Source organism: Salvelinus alpinus, chromosome 28 (genome assembly GCF_045679555.1).
Source record: "Salvelinus alpinus chromosome 28, SLU_Salpinus.1, whole genome shotgun sequence".
Taxonomy (NCBI): domain Eukaryota; kingdom Metazoa; phylum Chordata; class Actinopteri; order Salmoniformes; family Salmonidae; genus Salvelinus; species Salvelinus alpinus.
Window position 1 is genome coordinate 26,563,254 of NC_092113.1, and position 18,921 is coordinate 26,582,174.

General features: G+C 41.6%; 1 protein-coding gene across 2 annotated transcripts; it reads left to right on the forward strand.

The window, feature by feature from the left end:
- Positions 1-3,639: 3,639 nt before the first annotated feature.
- On the forward strand, positions 3,640-17,337 carry LOC139557544 (tyrosine-protein phosphatase non-receptor type 1-like). Of its 2 annotated transcripts, XM_071372513.1 has the most exons (9): positions 3,640-3,905; positions 4,854-4,944; positions 7,871-7,971; positions 10,605-10,703; positions 10,933-11,070; positions 13,883-14,092; positions 14,280-14,441; positions 14,759-14,919; positions 15,027-17,337. In XM_071372513.1, the coding sequence occupies exons 1-9, from the start codon at positions 3,849-3,851 to the stop codon at positions 15,334-15,336; spliced, it is 1,329 nt and encodes a 442-aa protein (XP_071228614.1). In that variant the 5' UTR covers positions 3,640-3,848; the 3' UTR covers positions 15,337-17,337. The 2 variants fall into 2 exon arrangements, with proteins under 2 accessions (XP_071228614.1, XP_071228615.1); XM_071372514.1 differs by lacking the exon at positions 7,871-7,971 and having other exon boundaries at positions 3,674-3,905.
- The last annotated feature ends 1,584 nt before the right edge of the window (positions 17,338-18,921 follow it).

An 18,921-nucleotide genomic window follows, 5' to 3' on the forward strand; every position in this document is an offset into this window, starting at 1 on the left:
ACGTGCGCACACCTCGAACGTGCATTTTTAACTATTTAAAGTCAACTCTGAACCAATGCAAACAAACCCTCAAACACTGAGAATTAAAACAATAGGATTTTTTTCCCCTTATTCACAAATTAAGCTAAGGGTTTTTTGTTTTACTGTTGTGACAGCCTGCTAGAAATAGGTGCGCTCGATTTAGACCACCGGGGGCACCGACTCAGGATAGGTGGCGTTTCGACCTTTATGAATGGTGCCAAAAGTGCAACATCGTGCACCACATTTGATTTATTATTTTTACGTTTAAAGAGTATATTTTGTCCCAGGGATAGTTTGATTGTGATACAAATATTTGTAAATTAACTTGTGGATCTACATTTCTGACATATTGGCAGATTGAGCCATGCACGTTTGCTCATCCGTTTGACACAGTAAACTACCATTTACAAAATGTAATATACGTTTGTGAATCCTGTTATATATTTTATTCAGAAAACAAGGTGTATGTTTGTCAATCTTGGTCCGATAGGCCCATAGCATAGACGTTTTAGGCACCACCCCCGTTATTGGACTGGATTTGTTAGCCTCATTCCTGACAGTTCGGTAATCATTTTTACTAGATAGGTAGGCCAATATCAAGAAATGAGGGCGGGGATTAGAGCCCCCCAAGGAGGAAATTCTATTAACCTGAGCCGTGGTACACCAGCTCCCCACTGACACGAAATTATAAACCCCGCCTATTTCTACAATGTATCTTCTTAAAATATGATTTTAAACCTAACCTTAACACGAACCTCAACCACACTGCTAACGCTATGCCTAACCCTAAATTAAGACCAGAAAGCTATTTTTTGTTTTCATGCATTTTTACAATATAGCCAACTTTGATTTTGTGGCTGCGCTTTCTAAAGGAAAGCCAGTACACCGGTCTATGGCCCGTGACGTGACCAGGAAAAAGAGGTGAAAGTGCAGCGCCCTCTCAAATCGAACAGTAATCTGCGTTTTCGGTCATGTTGCCAACAAGGCAGCATGTTGCATCGTCCAGAAATATACAACATCTCTTTTCCATAAAATACACTACATGACAAAAGGTATGTGGACACCAGCTCGTCTAACATCTCATTCCAAAATCATGGGCATTAATATGGAGTCAGTCCCCTCCTTTGCTGCTATAACAGCCTCCACTCTTATGGGAAGGCTTTCCACTAGATGTTGGAACATTGCTGCGGGCAGTGGCGGTTTTAGCTTGTATGGGTGCCTGGGCGAACCCCTCCTTCAGCGCCCCATACAACAACAAAAAAACAGCACCATTTTACACGAACTAATTCAGACATTTGGAACAACACAAATAAATAATCATAACATTTAAAACTATATAAATATATACAAACATAAGACTCATATCAAAAAGAAGTAACAAAGACAAATAGAAACAAATTGTAGTATATAAATACAAATAAAAAGAGAATTGAATTATTACACTATTACCCTATTGCTAACAAAAACAAAACACAAATAAAAGTAAATTGCACAAATCCTACATCACACAAATAGAATAACACACTTATAAAGAAGAGAATCTGATTATTACACTATTGCACTTCAAACAAGAAACAAACTAAATTGCACAACTAATTGCATTAGTACTGTACAAAGTTAGAGGTGCGCTATTTGATAGACTCCCCCGCTCCCTCTATCTCGGGCTTCCAGTGGAGAGACCTGAGGTCAACCTACCCCCGCCCCCTCCCCATCTCGTACCTCTGAGTGGGAGACCTTCCCAGGCAGTAGCCTGCCTAGCTCACAAACTAGAATCAGGATGCCCACTCCAACAAGGTTAATTGACCCACAGTCCCACATGGTGACATGATATCATTGACGTGACGTCCAAATGAGCGATGGAAAACCGATCGCACAAATGTCACCATTCTGAATCTTTTTTTTTTTTTGTGCGGGGACTTGCTTCTATTCAGCCACAAGAGCATTAGTGAGGTCGGGCACTGATGTTGGGCGATTAGGACTGGCTCGCATTCGCTGTTCCAATTCATCCCAAAGGTGTTCGATGGGGTTGAGGTCGAGGCTCGGTGCAGGCCAGTCAAGTTCTTCCAGACCGATCTCAACAAACCATTTCTGTATAGACCTCGCTTTGTGCACGGGGGCACTGTCATACTGAAACAGGAAAGGACCTTCCGCAAACTGTTGCCACAAAGTTGGAAGTGCAGAATCATCTAGATTCTAGAATGTAATTTTATGCTGTAGCGTTAGGATTTCCTTCACTGGGAATAAGGGGCCTGCCCAAACCATGAAAAACAGCCCCAGACCATTATTCCTCCTCCACCAAACTTCACAGTTGGCACTATGCAATGGCGGCAAGCTTTACACCACTACAGCCAACGCTTGCCATTGCGTATGTTGATCTTAGGCTTGTGTGCGGCTGCTCTGCCATGGAAACCCATTTCATGAAGTACCCAACAAACAGTTATTGTGCTGACATTGTCACACCCTGATCTGTTTCACCTGTCCTTGTGATTGTCTCCACCCCCCTCCAGGTGTCGCCCATCTTCCCCTGTCTATTTATACCGGTGTTCTCTGTTTGTCGTTGCCAGTTTGTCAAGTCGATCAGTGATTTTGGTCTCAGCTTATGCTTGTCCCAGTCTCTCTTTTTCTTGCCCTCCTGGTTCTGACCCTTGCCTGTCCAGACTCTGAGCCTGTCCAGACTCTGAGCCTGTCCAGACTCTGAGCCTGTCCAGACTGTCTGCCTGCTGACCTGTACCTTTGCACCACCTCTGGATTATTGACCTCTGCCTACCCTGAGCCTGCCTGCTGTCCGGTACCATTGCCCCACCTCTGGTTTACTGACCTTGCCTGCCTTGACCTGTCTATTGCCTGCCGCTGTTGGAATATTAAACCATTGTCAATTCAACGCATCTGGGTCTTACCTTGATTCCTGATAGACATTGCTTTGAGAGGTAGTGTGGAACTCGGTAGTGAGTATTGCAACCAAGGACAGATGATTTTTACCCACTACAAGCTTCAGGACTCAGCAGTCCCATTCTGTGAGCTTGTGTGGCCTACCACTTTGCAGCTGAGCCGTTGTTGTTCCTAGACGGTTCTACCTCGCAATAACAACTCTTACAGTTGACCCGGGAAGTTCTAGCAGACATTTGACAAACTGACTTGCTGGAATGGTGGCGTCCTATGACGGTGCCATGTTGAAAGTCACTGAGCTCTTCATTAAGGCCATTCTACTGCCAATGTTTGTTAAGGGAGATTGCATGTCTGTGTGCTCGATTTTTATACACCTGTCAACAATAAGTGTGCCTGAAATAGCCGAATCCACTAATTTGACGGGGTGTCCACATACTTTTGTATGTATATGGGTGAATTTTCAAACTAGTTTTCATTGGGAAGGCAGATATAACGTTATCAAAGTCAATCACTTTTGCGTGTGAAAACACAATCTTACTGATTGCTACATGTGCTTAATCTAGCATAAACTACCTCACTTTTGTTTTGAGACGATTTTACCCTGGGCTTTGAACGGGGCACCTGGTTCACGCCCGGATTCTAAAACGAATGTAATCACCTTTCACCCGGTGCAAACTCCTCCATGGTAACCCGGTCCAGATAATCGAATTCCCTCAAGGACAGTCTCGACAAGGAGGAGCGTAACTGGGGTTGTCACAGCGTGTTTCCGGTAAAACCAGGCCGAGAGAGACGACAGTAATCTATGTAGCTAGCTAGCTACTTAAAATAAAGAACAGTATAGAAAGAGTTGTCGACTTTGTTGGACAACGTCTTAAATTTGCTAAACCTTTAGAAATAGATATCGACTGGTCGTCGGGAAAAGAGGCGGCTGTAACACGGCAATGGAAGCTGAGTTTCGGGGAATCGATGAACCCGGGAGTTGGAACGCCATTTACCAGGTAATGTTAGGTTCGTCTAGGAAAATCAAGGTGGATTTGAAGTTGCAAGTTCTGTTTGAGTAGGCTAGATTTGAACATTGCGCCTACAACGACTTATTACACGTGTCTCGTTGTTATAAAGTATTAATTCTGGTTTACTGGGTACCAATTTTGATATAGCTAACGTTAGCTAGGCTACCCTGTTCCGATTTTGTTTTAGTTAACGTACCAACTTCCACGGTGCTGTCGGATGTGTGAAGTCTCTAGAAAACCTCAGTTTCGAATGATACATTTGTAACATCGAGTAGGCTATAGCGACGGTTGTTACATTTTGTAACGTTTACCTGCACGTGGTAGATGCATTGTAGCAGATTAGTGTTGTCACATTGACAGTGTCATTGATAGCTAAATGCGGACAGATTCCACCCTACTTGTTCCATGCCACAATTCAGACATGATTATGCATGTTACTAGAAAAAGGGGCAAACCACAATTGCATTCACATTTATTAACGATATATATAACACACACTGTTAGACTACTCTGGATTACAGACAAGGCCTAAAGGTGGCTGTGACCAGATGTGTCATATCTGAGTTTGAGGTGATGGGGACAATTATTTAGTGTCAGCATAATTTGTTTAACTGCGGACAAATGTGGTTTAGGAAAATAGCCTTGACTGCATATTTACAGTAGATATCCCAAGTATCCTGTTATTGTGTTGTAAAGAACGACCCTAGCTTTAGAACATTGTATGTGCACCTCCAGAAACAATGGATCAGCACAACACAAGTCTGCACCATAGTACATTCTCCTTAAGACTCCGTTAGGGTTGAAACTGGTTGTAATAGACTGAGCACCATTGGGAGAATACCAGTGAGCAAGCAACGATAGGAACAACCATTTGCCTCCCAAAAAAAATAAAACTCAAGGTAAGAAATGTAAGTAAATGTATTGTTTTGCTCACAGGAAATCCGTCAGCAATCAAGTGAGCTGCCCTGCAAACTTGCTAAATTACCTGAAAACAAAACTCGGAATCGCTACAGAGATGTCAGCCCATGTAAGTTTTGTGAATTTGATGCCATCTAGTTCAGGGATGGGCAACTTGGATGGGGTGAGGTCCACAAAAAGAGACAATTTAGCAATTTTACAGCTTATTTTCTGCAATTCTATACATTTGCCATAGGCTGGAGAGAAATGCTTTCTGAAAGTATTGACACCCCTTTTTGGTTTACTACTTGAATTTTAAATTGATTACATTTGTCACTGGCTTACATACACAATACCCCATGTCCAAGTGGAATTATGTTAAAAATGAAAAGTTGAAATGTCAACAAGTATTCATCCCTTTGTTATGGCAAGCCTAAATAAGTAGAGTACAAATGTGCTTAATAAGTTGCATGGACTCACTGTGTGCAATAAGTGTTTAACATGATTTTTGAATGACTACCTCACCTCTGTATCCCACACACAATTATCTGTAAGGTCCCTCAGTTGAGCAGTGAATTTCTAAAACAGATTCAGCCACAAATTCCAGGGAGCTTTTCCAATGCCTCCAAAGAAGGGCATCTATTGGTAGATGGGTAAAAAGAAGAAATGTAATATCCATTTGAGCATGGTGAAGTTATAAATTGCACTTTGGATGATGTATCAATACACCCAGTCACTACAAAGATGGAAGTCCTTCCTAACTCAGTTACCAGGCCAATGGTGATTTTTTAAAAGTTTAGTTTATTGGCTGTCATAGGAGAAATCTGAGGATGGATCAACATTGTAATTGCTCCACAATACTAACCTCATTGACAGTGAAAAGGAAGACTACAGAATAAAAATATTCCAAATCATGCATCCTGTTTGCAATAAGGCACTAAAGTAATACTGCCAAAAAATTACTTTATCCTTAACACAAAACATTATGATGGGGGCAAATCCATCACATCACCATGTACCTCTTCATATCTTCAAGAATGGGGGTGGCTGCATCAATTTGTGTATGCTTGTCTTCAGCAAGGACTGGGTTAGGCAAAATCCTAGAGGAAAACCTGGTTGTCTGCTTTCCGACAGACACTGGAAGACATTCACCTTTTTAGCAGGACAATAACCTAAAACAAGGCCAACTATACTTTGAGTATACCAAACATTAGGAACACCTTCCTAATATTGAATAGCACCCCCACTCCTCTTTGCCCTCAGAACAGCCTTAATTCGTCGTGGCATGGACTACAAGGTGTCAAAAGCATTCCACAGGGATGTTGACTCCAATGCTTCCCACAATTGGCAAGTTGGCTGGATGTCCTGGTGGACCATTTTTGATACACACAGGAAATGGTTGAGCGTTTTAAAAAACACAGAGGTGCAGTTCTTGACACAAACTGGTATGCCTGGCACATTCTACCATACCCAATTCGAAGGTACTTACATTTTTTGTCTTGCTCATTCACCCTCTGAGACCCACAATCCATGTTTCAAGGCTTAAAAATCCTTTAACCTGTCTCCTCCCCATCATCCACACTGATTGAAGTGGATTTAACAAAAATACATCAATAAGGGATCATGGCTTTCACCTGATCTGTCTGTCATGGAAAGAGCAGGTGTTCTTAATGTATTGTATACTCAGTGTACACTATAGTTGCTTACCAAGACGACATTGAATGTGGCCTAGTTAGATTTTCAAGCCAATATAAGTCAAAACTAGGACAAGACTTAAATGTCTGTCTAGCAATAATCAACAACCACCATGACAGAGTCTGAAGAATTTAAAAAATAATTCAGAAAATATTGTATACTCCAGGTGTGCAAAGCTCTGACTTACCCAGAAAGACTCAGCTGTAATCGCTGCCAAAGGTGTATTGACTCATGGGGTTGAATACTTATGTAATCAAAATATATTAGTGTTTTATTTTAAACAAATGTTAGAATCTTTCTTCCACTTTGACAGAGTATTTTGTGTAGATCGATGACAAAAAAAAAACATTTTAATCCCACTTTGTAACACAACTAAATGTGGTGAAAATAAAGGTATGATTATGTCTGTGAGTGACACAAAATCTATAGGGACCCCACGGTTGGTAATTCGACCATGATTACTACAAGTTTAGATAGCTGGCCGCTAGACTAATTTACCAATAAAAAAAATATGTAAATAATGCTAGCTTCTGAGGCACAACCAAATTTCAAAACATCCCTTCGTTTTTTCTACTATTCTAACTCTCAACAATAAGTTGAGACCCTGACTGGGTTCCCCCAATTTTGGGGGGGAGGGAAATTGATCCATGGGCCTACAAAAGGGGATTTAGTCAGACTGAGCTCCTGCAATTCCTCGGTCTAGGTATACAGAAGCATGACAAATTTACAATAACAGGCTCAAACATTGACTATAGTTGACGCACTATGCAGGATAGCCTTTCTTGTATTTGGGTGCTACATACTGTGACTGAACCCGTGTTAAGCTGTAGTCTAAAACATCTCATGTATGGCAACGGATGGATCTTTCAAGGTCCGATGCCTCACAAGTAGTTAAACAGTTCAAGCTTTTACAGTTGTCATGTCTTTTTTTAGTCTTCCGTCATGTTAACTAGACACAGCAAAGCTGTTGTGGTTTCCTCTTTACACAAAGATGCAAAAAGTGAACCTAAACCCTATGGGACAGATTGGTCACATGTCAACCAGTGTGTCAATATGTTCTTGTTTCCTGATTTGATGTAAAGTGAACATCAGACATTCAAAATACTTGAAGTATTTACTTTAGTACCATTCCAGCTCTCTTGTTTTAGATGAGGAGAAATGGCCTAGATAGTATTTCCTGTTTAGTTGAGTGGATTAGAATAGAAGAAGAAATAAACATTGCTGCGTTTGTCAGATTGACCTGTTGGATGCACTGTACAGCTGCACCAAAGTTATTGTGTTTAGAGATGAAATCCTAAGTCCCTTGGGATATTGCAAAGTTGAGTGTTTTCTTTTCATCAGCCTTCTTTCATTCTCTGCAGTTGACCACAGCAGAATCAGCCTGCAACTGGGTACGAACGACTACATTAACGCAAGCCTAATTTCTGTAGAAGAGGCACGGAGAAGCTACATTCTTACTCAGGTTTGTACTCTGGTTTTTGTACTCTGGCTAAGAAGGGAGTACTGGGAATAAAATGTCAAGCGTTTACAGCAATTTTACTACGTTCAGAATGTCAGTTGCGCAAGGGCATCTCCGATTAAAAATAAATAAATAAATAAAATCATCCTATCCTGGAAGAAATGTTTTATTACATTTATTATTATTATCACATTGATTATTTTTAAAACTTCTTAGGGATAGGGGACAGTGTTTGGATGAATGAGGTGCCCAAAGTAAACTGCCTGTTACTCAGGCCCAGAAGCTAGGATATGCATATAATTGATAGTATTGGATAGAAAACACTCTAAAGTTTCCAAAACTGTTAAAAATAATGTCTGTGAGTATAACAGAACTGATATAGTAGGCGAAAACCTGAGGAGAAACCATCCAGATTTTTTTTGGGGGGGGGGGTGACACCATTTAAAATGCACGGTGTGCTTTCGCCATAAAGCCTTTTTGAAATCTGACAAAGCGGCTGGATTAACAAGAAGTTAAGCTTTTAAACGATCTAAGACACTTGTATTTTCATGAATGTTTAATAATGCGAATTTTGAATTTCGCGCTCCGCAATTTCGCCGGATGTTGGCCAGGTGGTACGCTAGCGTCCCACCTAGCCCAAAGAGGTTTACAGATGCACACCCACTGAGGTTTCATTTTAAGTTTTCAGAACCCTGACTTTTTCCACATTTTGATACAGCTCTATTCTAAAATGGATAAAATATTTGTTTCCCTCATCAGTCTACACCCAATACCTCATAATGACAAAGTGAAAACTGGTTTTTAGACATTTTTGCAAATGTATAAAAAAATAAACAGATGCCTTATTTACATAAGTATTCAGACCCTTTGCGATGAGACTTGAAATTGAGCTCAGGTGCATCCGGTTTCCATTGATCATCCTTGAAATGTTTCTACAACTTGATTGGAGTCCACCTGTGGTAAATTCAATTGATTGGACATTATTTGGAAAGGCACACACCTGTCTATATAAGGTCCCACAGTTGACAGTGCATGTCAGAGCAAAAACCAAGCCATGAGGTCGAAGGAATTGTCCGTGGGGCTCAGAGATAAGATTGTGTCGAGGCACAGATCTGGGGAAGGGTACCAAAAAATGTCTGCAGCATTGAAGGTCCCCAAGAACACAGTGGCCTCCATCATTCTTAAATGTAAGAAGTTTGAAACCACCAAGACTCTTCCTAGAGCTGGCAGCCTGGGCAAATTGAGCAATTGGGGAAGAAGGGCCTTGGTCAGGGAGGTGACCAAGAACCCGATGTTCACTTTGAAAGAGCTCCAGAGTTCCCAGCTGACCTGACAGAGCTTGAGTGGCTCTGCAAGGAGGCATTTTAAATTGCATATTCAACAACTTACAAAATAATTGAAGCTGAAATTGGGATTTTATTTTAGGAATAAGGCCTGTTTTTCTTTTGAAGCCAGGAGGAGGCTAGTATCAGCTACATTTATGCCTTTACTAGGCTATGGGGATATTTTATATATGAATGCTTCCGCTCAGTGTTTGAGATCAATTGACACCCTTTACCATGGCGCATTGATTTATTTTAAACTGCAAAACCCTTACGCACCATTGCACTTTGTATACCAGGGTTGGCTGGCCTTTTCTAGTCACTCGTAGGCTCAGGCACTGGTATACTTTTATTTATAAAGACATTTTGGGTTTACTACCTTTTTTATTTGGCCATTTTTATTGTTCAGAAATGTGGTGGGTACTCTCTTTGTTCGCTGGACTTTATCCTGCTAACTGTTCCAAATGTCCGAACTGAATTTGGTAAAAGGGCTTTTATGTACTCTGCGCCGTCGTATTGGAACGCCTTACAAAATACTTTTAAACTGGAAGAACTTGTCCCGATTGGTATTTTTAAATCACTGATGAATGATCTTGAGACTGATTCCCTGACCTGTCATTGTTTTTAATTTGCTGTTTTTGATTTTTGTTATACTCTTGTGAATTCTATGGTTTTACTAGATTACTTGTAGTTTTTCATGTTTGTCTGTAATTTTTGTAATGACTTGGTGCTGCCTAACTTGGCCAGGACGCTCTTGAAAAATAGATTTTAAATCTCAATGAGCCCTTCCTGGTTAAATAAAGGTTAAAAAAAAAAAAAAAACAATGGGAGAAACTCCCCAAATACAGGTGTGCCACGCTTGTAGCGTCATACCCAAGAAGACTCGAGGCTGTAGTCGCTGCCAAAGGGGCTTCAACAAAGTACTGAGTAAAGAGTCTGAATATTTATGTGATATTTCAGGTGATTTTATTTATTTTTGTAAAAATGTTTTTAATAAATTTGCAAACATTTATAAAAACCCATTTTTGCTTTGTCATTATGGGTTATTGTGTGTAGATTGAGGGGAATAAATAATATATACATTTTAGAATGAGGCTGTAACTCAACAATGTGGAACAAGTCAAGGGGTCTGAATACTTTCCGAATGCACTGTATATCAAAAGTTGGTAACACTTAATTTGATTCTAAACTGACATGCGCCTACGACTAGTGTAGCCTGCCTGTCACATGCATTACAGTGGGTGTGTTTTTAACTGCCTGATAGACGTTTTAAAAAAATGGACGAGATGCTTAACAATACCTCTTCCTCCAAAGGGGCCCCTTCCAAACACATGTGGTCACTTCTGGGAGATGGTATGGGAGCAGAGGACCATGGGAGTGGTGATGCTGAACCGTGTCATAGAGAAAGGATCTGTGAGTATTACCATTATTAGTAGTATTTAAAAAAAAATATATATATATATGTATATATATTAGAATAATTATACGAGCTCCCTTTAACCACTATGGACCTCCAGTTGCAGAGTACTGCTCTGTTTTCGGTATAACGGGCTTGTTCACCCAAAATATCAATATTGTACTTATTCAATGTAAACATCCCAGTAAAATGTATGCACTTATGAAATTTCTGGCTATTTTTCAGGTGAAGTGTGCCCAGTACTGGCCGCCTAGAGAGGTGAGGGAGGCAGTTTTTGAAGACACAAATTTCAAGCTAACGCTTGTTTCAGAAGACATCAAATCCTACTACACTGTCCGTCAGCTGGAGCTAGAAAATCTGTCGGTAAGATTCCTCTTCCTTCGTTGTGTAATCTTCTGTTCTCCTCTTACCATCCTATTATAATCTTAAATTAGGTACTAAGGCATAAAATGTACACTTCTTGGTACAGTGCCCTATTTACTGATCTACACTATATATACAGAAGTATGTGAACAGTAGTGGATTCAGCTATTTCATCCTCACCTGTTGCTGACAGGTGTATAAAATCGAGCACACAGCCATGCAATCTCCGTAGACAAACATTGGCAGTATGGCACCGTCATAGTATGCCAGCTTTCCAACAAGTCAGTTTGTCAAATTTCTGCCCTGCTAGAGCTGCCCTGTCAACTGTAAGTGCTGTTATTTTGAGGTGTAAACGTTTAGGAGCAACAACTGCTCAGCCGCAAAGTGTTCGGACACAAGCTCACAGAATGGGACCGCTGAGTGCTGAAGCGCGTAAAATCGTCTGTTCTCAGTTAAAACACTCACTACCGAGTTCCAAACTGCCTCTGGAAGCAACGTCAGCGCAAGAACTGTTCGTCTGGAGCTTCATGAAATGGATTTCCATGGCCGAGCAGTCGCACACAAGCATAAGATAACCATGCGCAATGCCAATGTCAGCTGGAGTGGTGTAAATCTTGCTGCCATTGGACTCTGGAGAAGTGGAAACACGTTCTCGGTAGTGATGAATCACTCACCATCTGGCAGTCCGACGGACAAATCTGAGTTTGGCGGATGCCAGGAGAATGCTACCTGCCCAGTGCTAACTGAAGTTTGGTAGAGGAGTAATAATGGTCTGGGGCTGTTTTTCATGGTTTGGACTAGGCCCCTTAGTTCCAGTGAAGGGAAATCTTAAAGCTACAGCATACAATGACATTCTAGATGGTTCTGTGCTTCCAACCTTGTGGCAACAGTTTGGGGGAAGGCCCTTTCCTGTTTCAGCATGACCATGCACAAAGCGAGGTCCATACAGAAATGGTTTGTTGATCGGACCTCAACCCCATCGAACACCTTTGGGATGAATTGGAACGCCAACTGTGAGCCAGGCCTAATCGCCCAACATCAGTGCCCGACCTCACTAATGCTCTTGTGGCTGAATGGAAGCAAGTCCCCGCAGCAATGTTCCAACATCTAGTGGAAAGCCTTCCCAGAAGAGTGGAGGCTGCTGTCGCCACAAAGGGGGGACCAACTCTATATGACTGCCCATGATTTTGAAATGAGATGTTCGAAGCACAGGTGTCCACATACTTTTGGTCATGTAGTTTATATTTAAGTGATCATTCCCGAGAAGCCGGTGTTTGGAGGATATATTGGCACGGGTGTTTGTCTCGGGCCGGCAAACCGTGCCAATATATCCTCCAAACACCGGCTACGGGTTACCACCATATTCACATAATTATTGACATTTTCATTACATTTTATTTTGATGAATTTATTCATCCTATTTCATCCTTCCACAAGATATAGTCCTGAAACAAATCGTTTAGGTTGCCAGAGATGTGACGCAGCCGTTTAGTCTTTTTGTTCTATATCTATGGACGTGAACCAGTCGTTCGTTCTAAATGTTCCGCTGCCATGCTGGCCGGCAGCGTTCTTATTCCTTGCTTGCTAGTTAGCCAACTTCGGCTAACACAGTCATTTCAAACGGTGCAGTCAGAATAACAGCAAAGTAGCTACATTTGCTTAAGCTGTTTTCTAGTGACATTTATTTGGATATGTCATAATGAGCTAATGATGTGTGATTTCACCTGGCATAGAGAATTTGCTCTCACTAGGACACTGTTCAGAGGAGCTAGCCAACTACACAGCTAACGCAATCTCAAACTGAAGCTGGAAAGACTGCAAACTAGCTGCGTTTTGTTTTGTTTGACTGGTTTTTCTATTGACATTTCTTTGTATATCCATAAAAATGCAGATTCATGATTTTGACTGGCTGAGAAAAGCTGCCTGTCTGTCATCTCAACTCCCTACACGTTCATTACTGAGGGACAGCTGGAGATATAATTTCAATGTTTCAAATGTCAGACACAGCCAGGTTTATACAAATCTTTGCATTTTGTTTTCAACAGCAAAGATTTGTATAAACCTGGCTGTCTGACATTTGAAACATTGAAATTCGATCTCCAGCTGTCCCTCAGTAATGAACGTGTCGGGAGTTGAGATGACAGACAGGCAGCTTTTCTCAGCCAGTCAAAATCATGAATCTGCATTTTTATGGATATACAAAGAAATGTCAATAGAAAAACCAGTCAAACAAAACAAAATGCAGCTAGTTTGCAGTCTTTCCAGCTTCAGTTTGAGATTGCGTGAATCTGCATTTTTATGCATGTACAAAGAAATGGGAGTTAATGTTTAGATCGAGTTTATAAATTGCCTGTCAGGGCTGACGAGACAGTGGATTGAACAGTGAATAGGCATTTCAATGTCATAACCTTTGCCGGTGGTAACTTGTGGAATAGACACTGACTGGAACGCAGTTTTAACCAGTAAGCATCCAGGATTAGACCCACCTGTTGTATAAATACCCACATTCATTATAAGAGGACTGTACTTGTTGATTATCATTACTATCAGCAGAGATCCAGGCTATTCCTAGAAATCCTCCACACTGCTTTGAAGCAGCTTCGGTGGGTGTTTTGATATCCTTCTACAAGCAACTGAACTCAGGACTATCATGTTCCAAAGTAATTTATAACATGATTCTTTGACGCTTGTCTGAGATTCCTATAAAGTTTTTCTTGACTTATGTTCATACTAGTGGTGGTGGTGGCAATACAGTAATCGAAATCTCTGCTCTATTTTATGCTTAGTTGGTTAATTCGTCCCCCTTCTACAGACTCGGGAAACTAGAGAGATCCTACATTTTCACTACACCACCTGGCCTGACTTTGGGGTGCCCGAATCTCCAGCCTCCTTCCTTAACTTCCTGTTCAAAGTGCGGGAGTCTGGGTGCCTCAACTCTGACCAGGGGCCTGTGGTGGTGCACTGCAGCGCAGGCATCGGACGCTCGGGAACCTTCTGTCTTGTCGACACTTGCCTGTTACTGGTCAGTACTGCACTGGAAATCTAATTTGAAATGTAAAACTTTATTCCTCCCACAAGCCGAAATTGTGCAAATGTGGTATTGAGTTGTGCAGACACTCATTTCCAATGGCTTTATGAAGAATCATGACTTCATGTCAAGTAATTGTCAGCTTACCCAATGAAACTTGCTGTGAAATATCTGTTTGCAGATGTCCATGCGCAAGGACCCGTCATCTGTGCACATTCGTGACGTACTGCTGGAGATGCGACGCTATCGGATGGGCCTGATTCAAACACCCGACCAACTCAGATTTTCCTACCTCGCTGTTATTGAAGGTGCCAGGTGCATCATGGGAGACGCATCATTGCAGGTAAGTTGAATCCATCTTTTAGTTGCTGCCATGAACCAAAGTGCTATAGTAGGTCATACACGCACATACAAATTGGTTCTCTGGTGTTTGTAAAATGTGTTTGCCTTTTGTATATATTTTCAGGAACTGGTTAGCCACAATGTTCTTATACTTGTCCTCTAATGAATAATTTAAAGTAGGCCAATTGGGTGTTTTATTTGGGAAGCTCTATCTAGATACAGATGTCTCTCCTCATAATGTATGGAGAAAGCTCATATCTTCTCTGTAAAGCCTATTAATGTTTAAATAATACCCACATCAATCCATAAATGTTTAAGGAGTCGTGGAAAGAGCTCTCCAACGAAGAGGACGTTCCTCCAGAGTTCACACCTCCCCTGCCCCGCCCCCGTCCTCCAGGTCTATCTGTCAACGGCACGGTTGAACCAATCTCATTTTTTCCTGAGGTTGTTGTTGCGCAGAATGATTCCCACACTCGTAGGTAAATAAGGCCCGCTCAATTAGATTTTTAGCAGTCTAGACTTCATACACGCAATATTCAGTGTCACTCTTCATCCTTCTCCCCCTGGAATATCTCTCCCATTGCAGTGCCCCACCAGAGACTGAACTGCGATGGAGGGGCAGTGGTGAAGGTGCTATCGCCCAGTCGCAGTCTTCCACTGTATCCAGTGATCAACCTGATGGCCAGGCGGGAAGCAAAGAACCAGCTCCCAAAGCTCCTACGAAACCCCACCGACTGCACGAGCCAGAAAAACAACAGGGGCTGAACCAGGACCAGGCAGCAGGAGACGATAGCCCTGAGGCTCTAGGGGCCTGGAACCCCCTGCTGGCCAATGTTTGCCTCTGCACTGCCCTGGCCCTGGGTGCTTATGTCTGTTACCGGGCCTGTTTCCACTGATCTCCTCTACCCTCCTCCCTCTCTTGCTCCTCCGTTTCTCTTGTCTGTTTTTTTTGCAGGGTGAATTAGGCTGGCCAGCCGGCCCTCTGCCTATGGTTTTACTCTGCTGGCTGGGCAAGTGGATTGTTTGGACTTCAGAGAATCGATTGATTCAGACTCACTCGTTTTCTTTACAAATGCGGAGCAGGGGTGTGGGAGAAAGGGACTGCCCCTTTTTCCTCGTCACCCACCGTAGCTCTCATATGAACTGTCAGTTTGGACGCTCAGGGTCTCAATTTTCAGGTATCACATCCCAAATACAGGTGTTGATTTTCAAAACAAATGAGTAAACAAATGTTTCTTTCTAACCGTCAGTAAATGAAGGTGTTTGTTCCTGTGTTCTGTGAGCTGAATGGTCTACTAGTAGTCTACCCTACCGGGACACATGCACCTTCTATACAGTTACCAAATAACACGCAAATGTGTTCTTCCGTTTCAGCCTTTGCAAAAAAATGTCCATTGACTATTCACCTTTCTCTCCCAAGTAGTCCTTTCCTTTGCAGTTCTTTACAATTGTTCTGGAGGAGTTACAGTGCTTGGTTAGTGGCAACCCTGCAGTGCCAACGTAATGAGTTGCTGCAGAGATGTTAGTGAAAAGAAAACAGGTGAACTTGAGATGATGGGGCAGTAATATACCCAGGAGTAAGCTGAGGCTAAGTGGTGGCCACCATCCGAGGGAGACACTGCACTCCTCTCCTTCCACTGGATGAGGGGTGGATTCAGTGGGTTATTTACAGGCCATAGGAGAGCTCCCTACCACTTCCCTGTTTAGGGTCTTTTGGCTAAAGCTACAGGAGGCACACTGTGTGTGTGCGCGCAAGTGTTAAGTGTTATCTGAGCTTTCTACTGATGCATTATTTCTATCTGCTGTCTTAGTGGGAAACATCACAAGCTAATAATAAGTTATATTTTAAATGTATTCGAGATTGTTTCCTGGTTCTTGACCCTGACCCCCACCACGTATTAATTTCAAACTTTACATTTAAACAGGAGTGTCTAGTTGATGATGTGCTTTGAATGGAAGTGCTGCACGCATGTATTGAGCTGTTCTTTTTTTTGCATAGTTTGAGGTGTTGCGTTCACATTTTAGCCCGTTTAAAAAAAAATGTACAAATGTCATATTTTTTATCTGTCTTTTGGCTAAAGTCTGCTATAAAGGAGTCTCCAATGATTTCACAACATTTGTTTAACCCATTAGATATACAGTATCATTCAGGGATGGTGACTTCTAAAGAAGTCCCCACTTTGGATGAACAATGCAGAGGCTTTTTCATACTAAAGAAACAAACTGGGTGAAATGCATCAGGTGAGCATTGCATCTGAACACAGGAGGTTGCATTAAAATGCCAGCTCAGCATACTGTATGGAGATACAGGCAGCAGCTAACCCTCCTCTCCCTTTGCTAGCAATACAAATACCATCAGCCTTTTATTTTCCCAGCCTCTGAAAGATAAAACCCATTCTGCCTGTCTGGACAGTGAGCCTGCGATCTCAAACCAACTTACAAACACCAGCACAGGGATTAAAACACTGTAATGATGATCAGTTATGTCCAGGGCAGTCAGTTTTAGTTCACTTTTTTCCACATAGACGTCCTGCACTTGTAAATAAACACGTTTTTCATGAGATTAGTTCAGCTACTAGCATTCAGTTTACCTTAGTGACTCAAAAATAACTACATATATCCTGAATCAAATGGCTGTACCTTTTCTCTAGAATGTATGATGTCCTACCCATGGACATGCCCTCTTGATACTTAAAAAAATTAATTTAGATCAGATTTCATTCTGCTGACTTTTTTATGCATTTGCAAGTAATGATGAACTCACAGTACCTACCTGGGCAGCTTTGTGTTTGCCCAGATGTTCCTGTTCTTCTGTACTTATGCTCACCAACCATTTTTTAAATTTTTATTTACATCCATTGTATTCCTTTTTTTTTAAATAAAAACAAATCTACTGATTTTTGTTCTACTTTTTGGATCTGAGTCATGTAAGATTTTATTTTCATACAGAATTATAAACAAAGCCTGTGGTAATGTAGGATTTTTGGGGGGACCTGAAAATCCATGACGTCATGATTTGACCTCGTATTTTTCTTGAACGCACCATCAATATTTTGTATGAGATTGAATGATCATAACTGTCTCTAATGGAAAGAGCATTGCAATAGTTTGTTTCAAGACAACTGTGAACTCGGAAAAATAACAGGTCAAATTATGACGTCAGTGATCTTCAGGTCGCTAATTCAGGTTTGGATGACCGTTACAAATTATTTTTCCCATTCAGAGCTGTTTTTTCCGAGTTCCCAGTTGTTTTGAACGTGGCAAATGTCCCACTTCAAAATGGTAATTGAAGCTAGGCTCAGCCATGCCAGTCAAACAAAGGGAGCAGATTGAGTGTAACATCTTCTGTGCATATCAGACATCTCTGAGCTGCTGCTTCTCCCATGAAAACCACGATGTACCAATAGACTTGATAGGGTGAGAACCCTTTGTACCCCAGACGTTAATTAAGCAGCTGAATCCGTAGCATATGAAGTGTCCAGCGTACAGCGGTATGACCTGTTGCATGACATTTGTGAACTAATTCTGACTTAAACTGCTCATGTATTTGTCTCATGCTTCGTAAAGAACAGATGTAGATATAAGACAGTACATAGCCAATCTGTCTGCAGTGGCCGTACATCATTTACTGCGGTGCCGGTGCGGCCTCCACAGAAGTCAGAGCAAAAATACTTTTTGCGCTTCGTGGAGCAGAGCTGTTGTCAAGGAATTGAGTGTTTTATACATGACCTCCCGCCCTCACCTACTGTCAACCAATCATGTCAATGCGGAGCTATATGGAGATCTCGGCATTGTTACGAAATTTGAGAGGCACACGGCAATGCGGTATGGAGTTTGAGTTGGCCTCTGCAGACTCCGCGATTGCGTCACACCCGCGATACGAAGCCTCTGATTACATTTCAGATCAAGCGTAAGTTGGCTTTAACAGTGAAACGCTTACTTGTGTCCTTTTCTAGCAATGCAGAATTAAAGAACTTGACCATTGACATGTAAAGCTGACCTGGCAAAATAGATTCCATTTTCATTGACAAAGAAATGTTCTCATTTTATCTGTATTATTTCACCGTGATGAACTTGGTAGGCTGTGTCTATATTGCATACTGTGCAAGACCAGTGTTTTGAAGTTGCCACAAGGGGGCTCTTCAGAACACAAACAGCTCAGGTTTCAACATAAGCATACAAGTCGAGAAGTTTCTTTGTGTCATCATACAACTTTATGACTCACATACCTGGGCACTTAGTGCACAGTATAACCCATACTTTCCTGTTTTCTGTAACTACTCATCAATAATTATCTGTCTGTATCCATATATGTATCCTTTTTTTAAACCACTGTTATGGATCTGACTCATGTTCAGAATCTTATTCTCAGGCTGACCTCTGAACAGATAACATTGTGTCAACAATGAGTTTTTGTGTATTTTTCCCTTTCTCCATTAGGATACATATTGGCAAAGCAATTTTATTTGTACAAGGATACA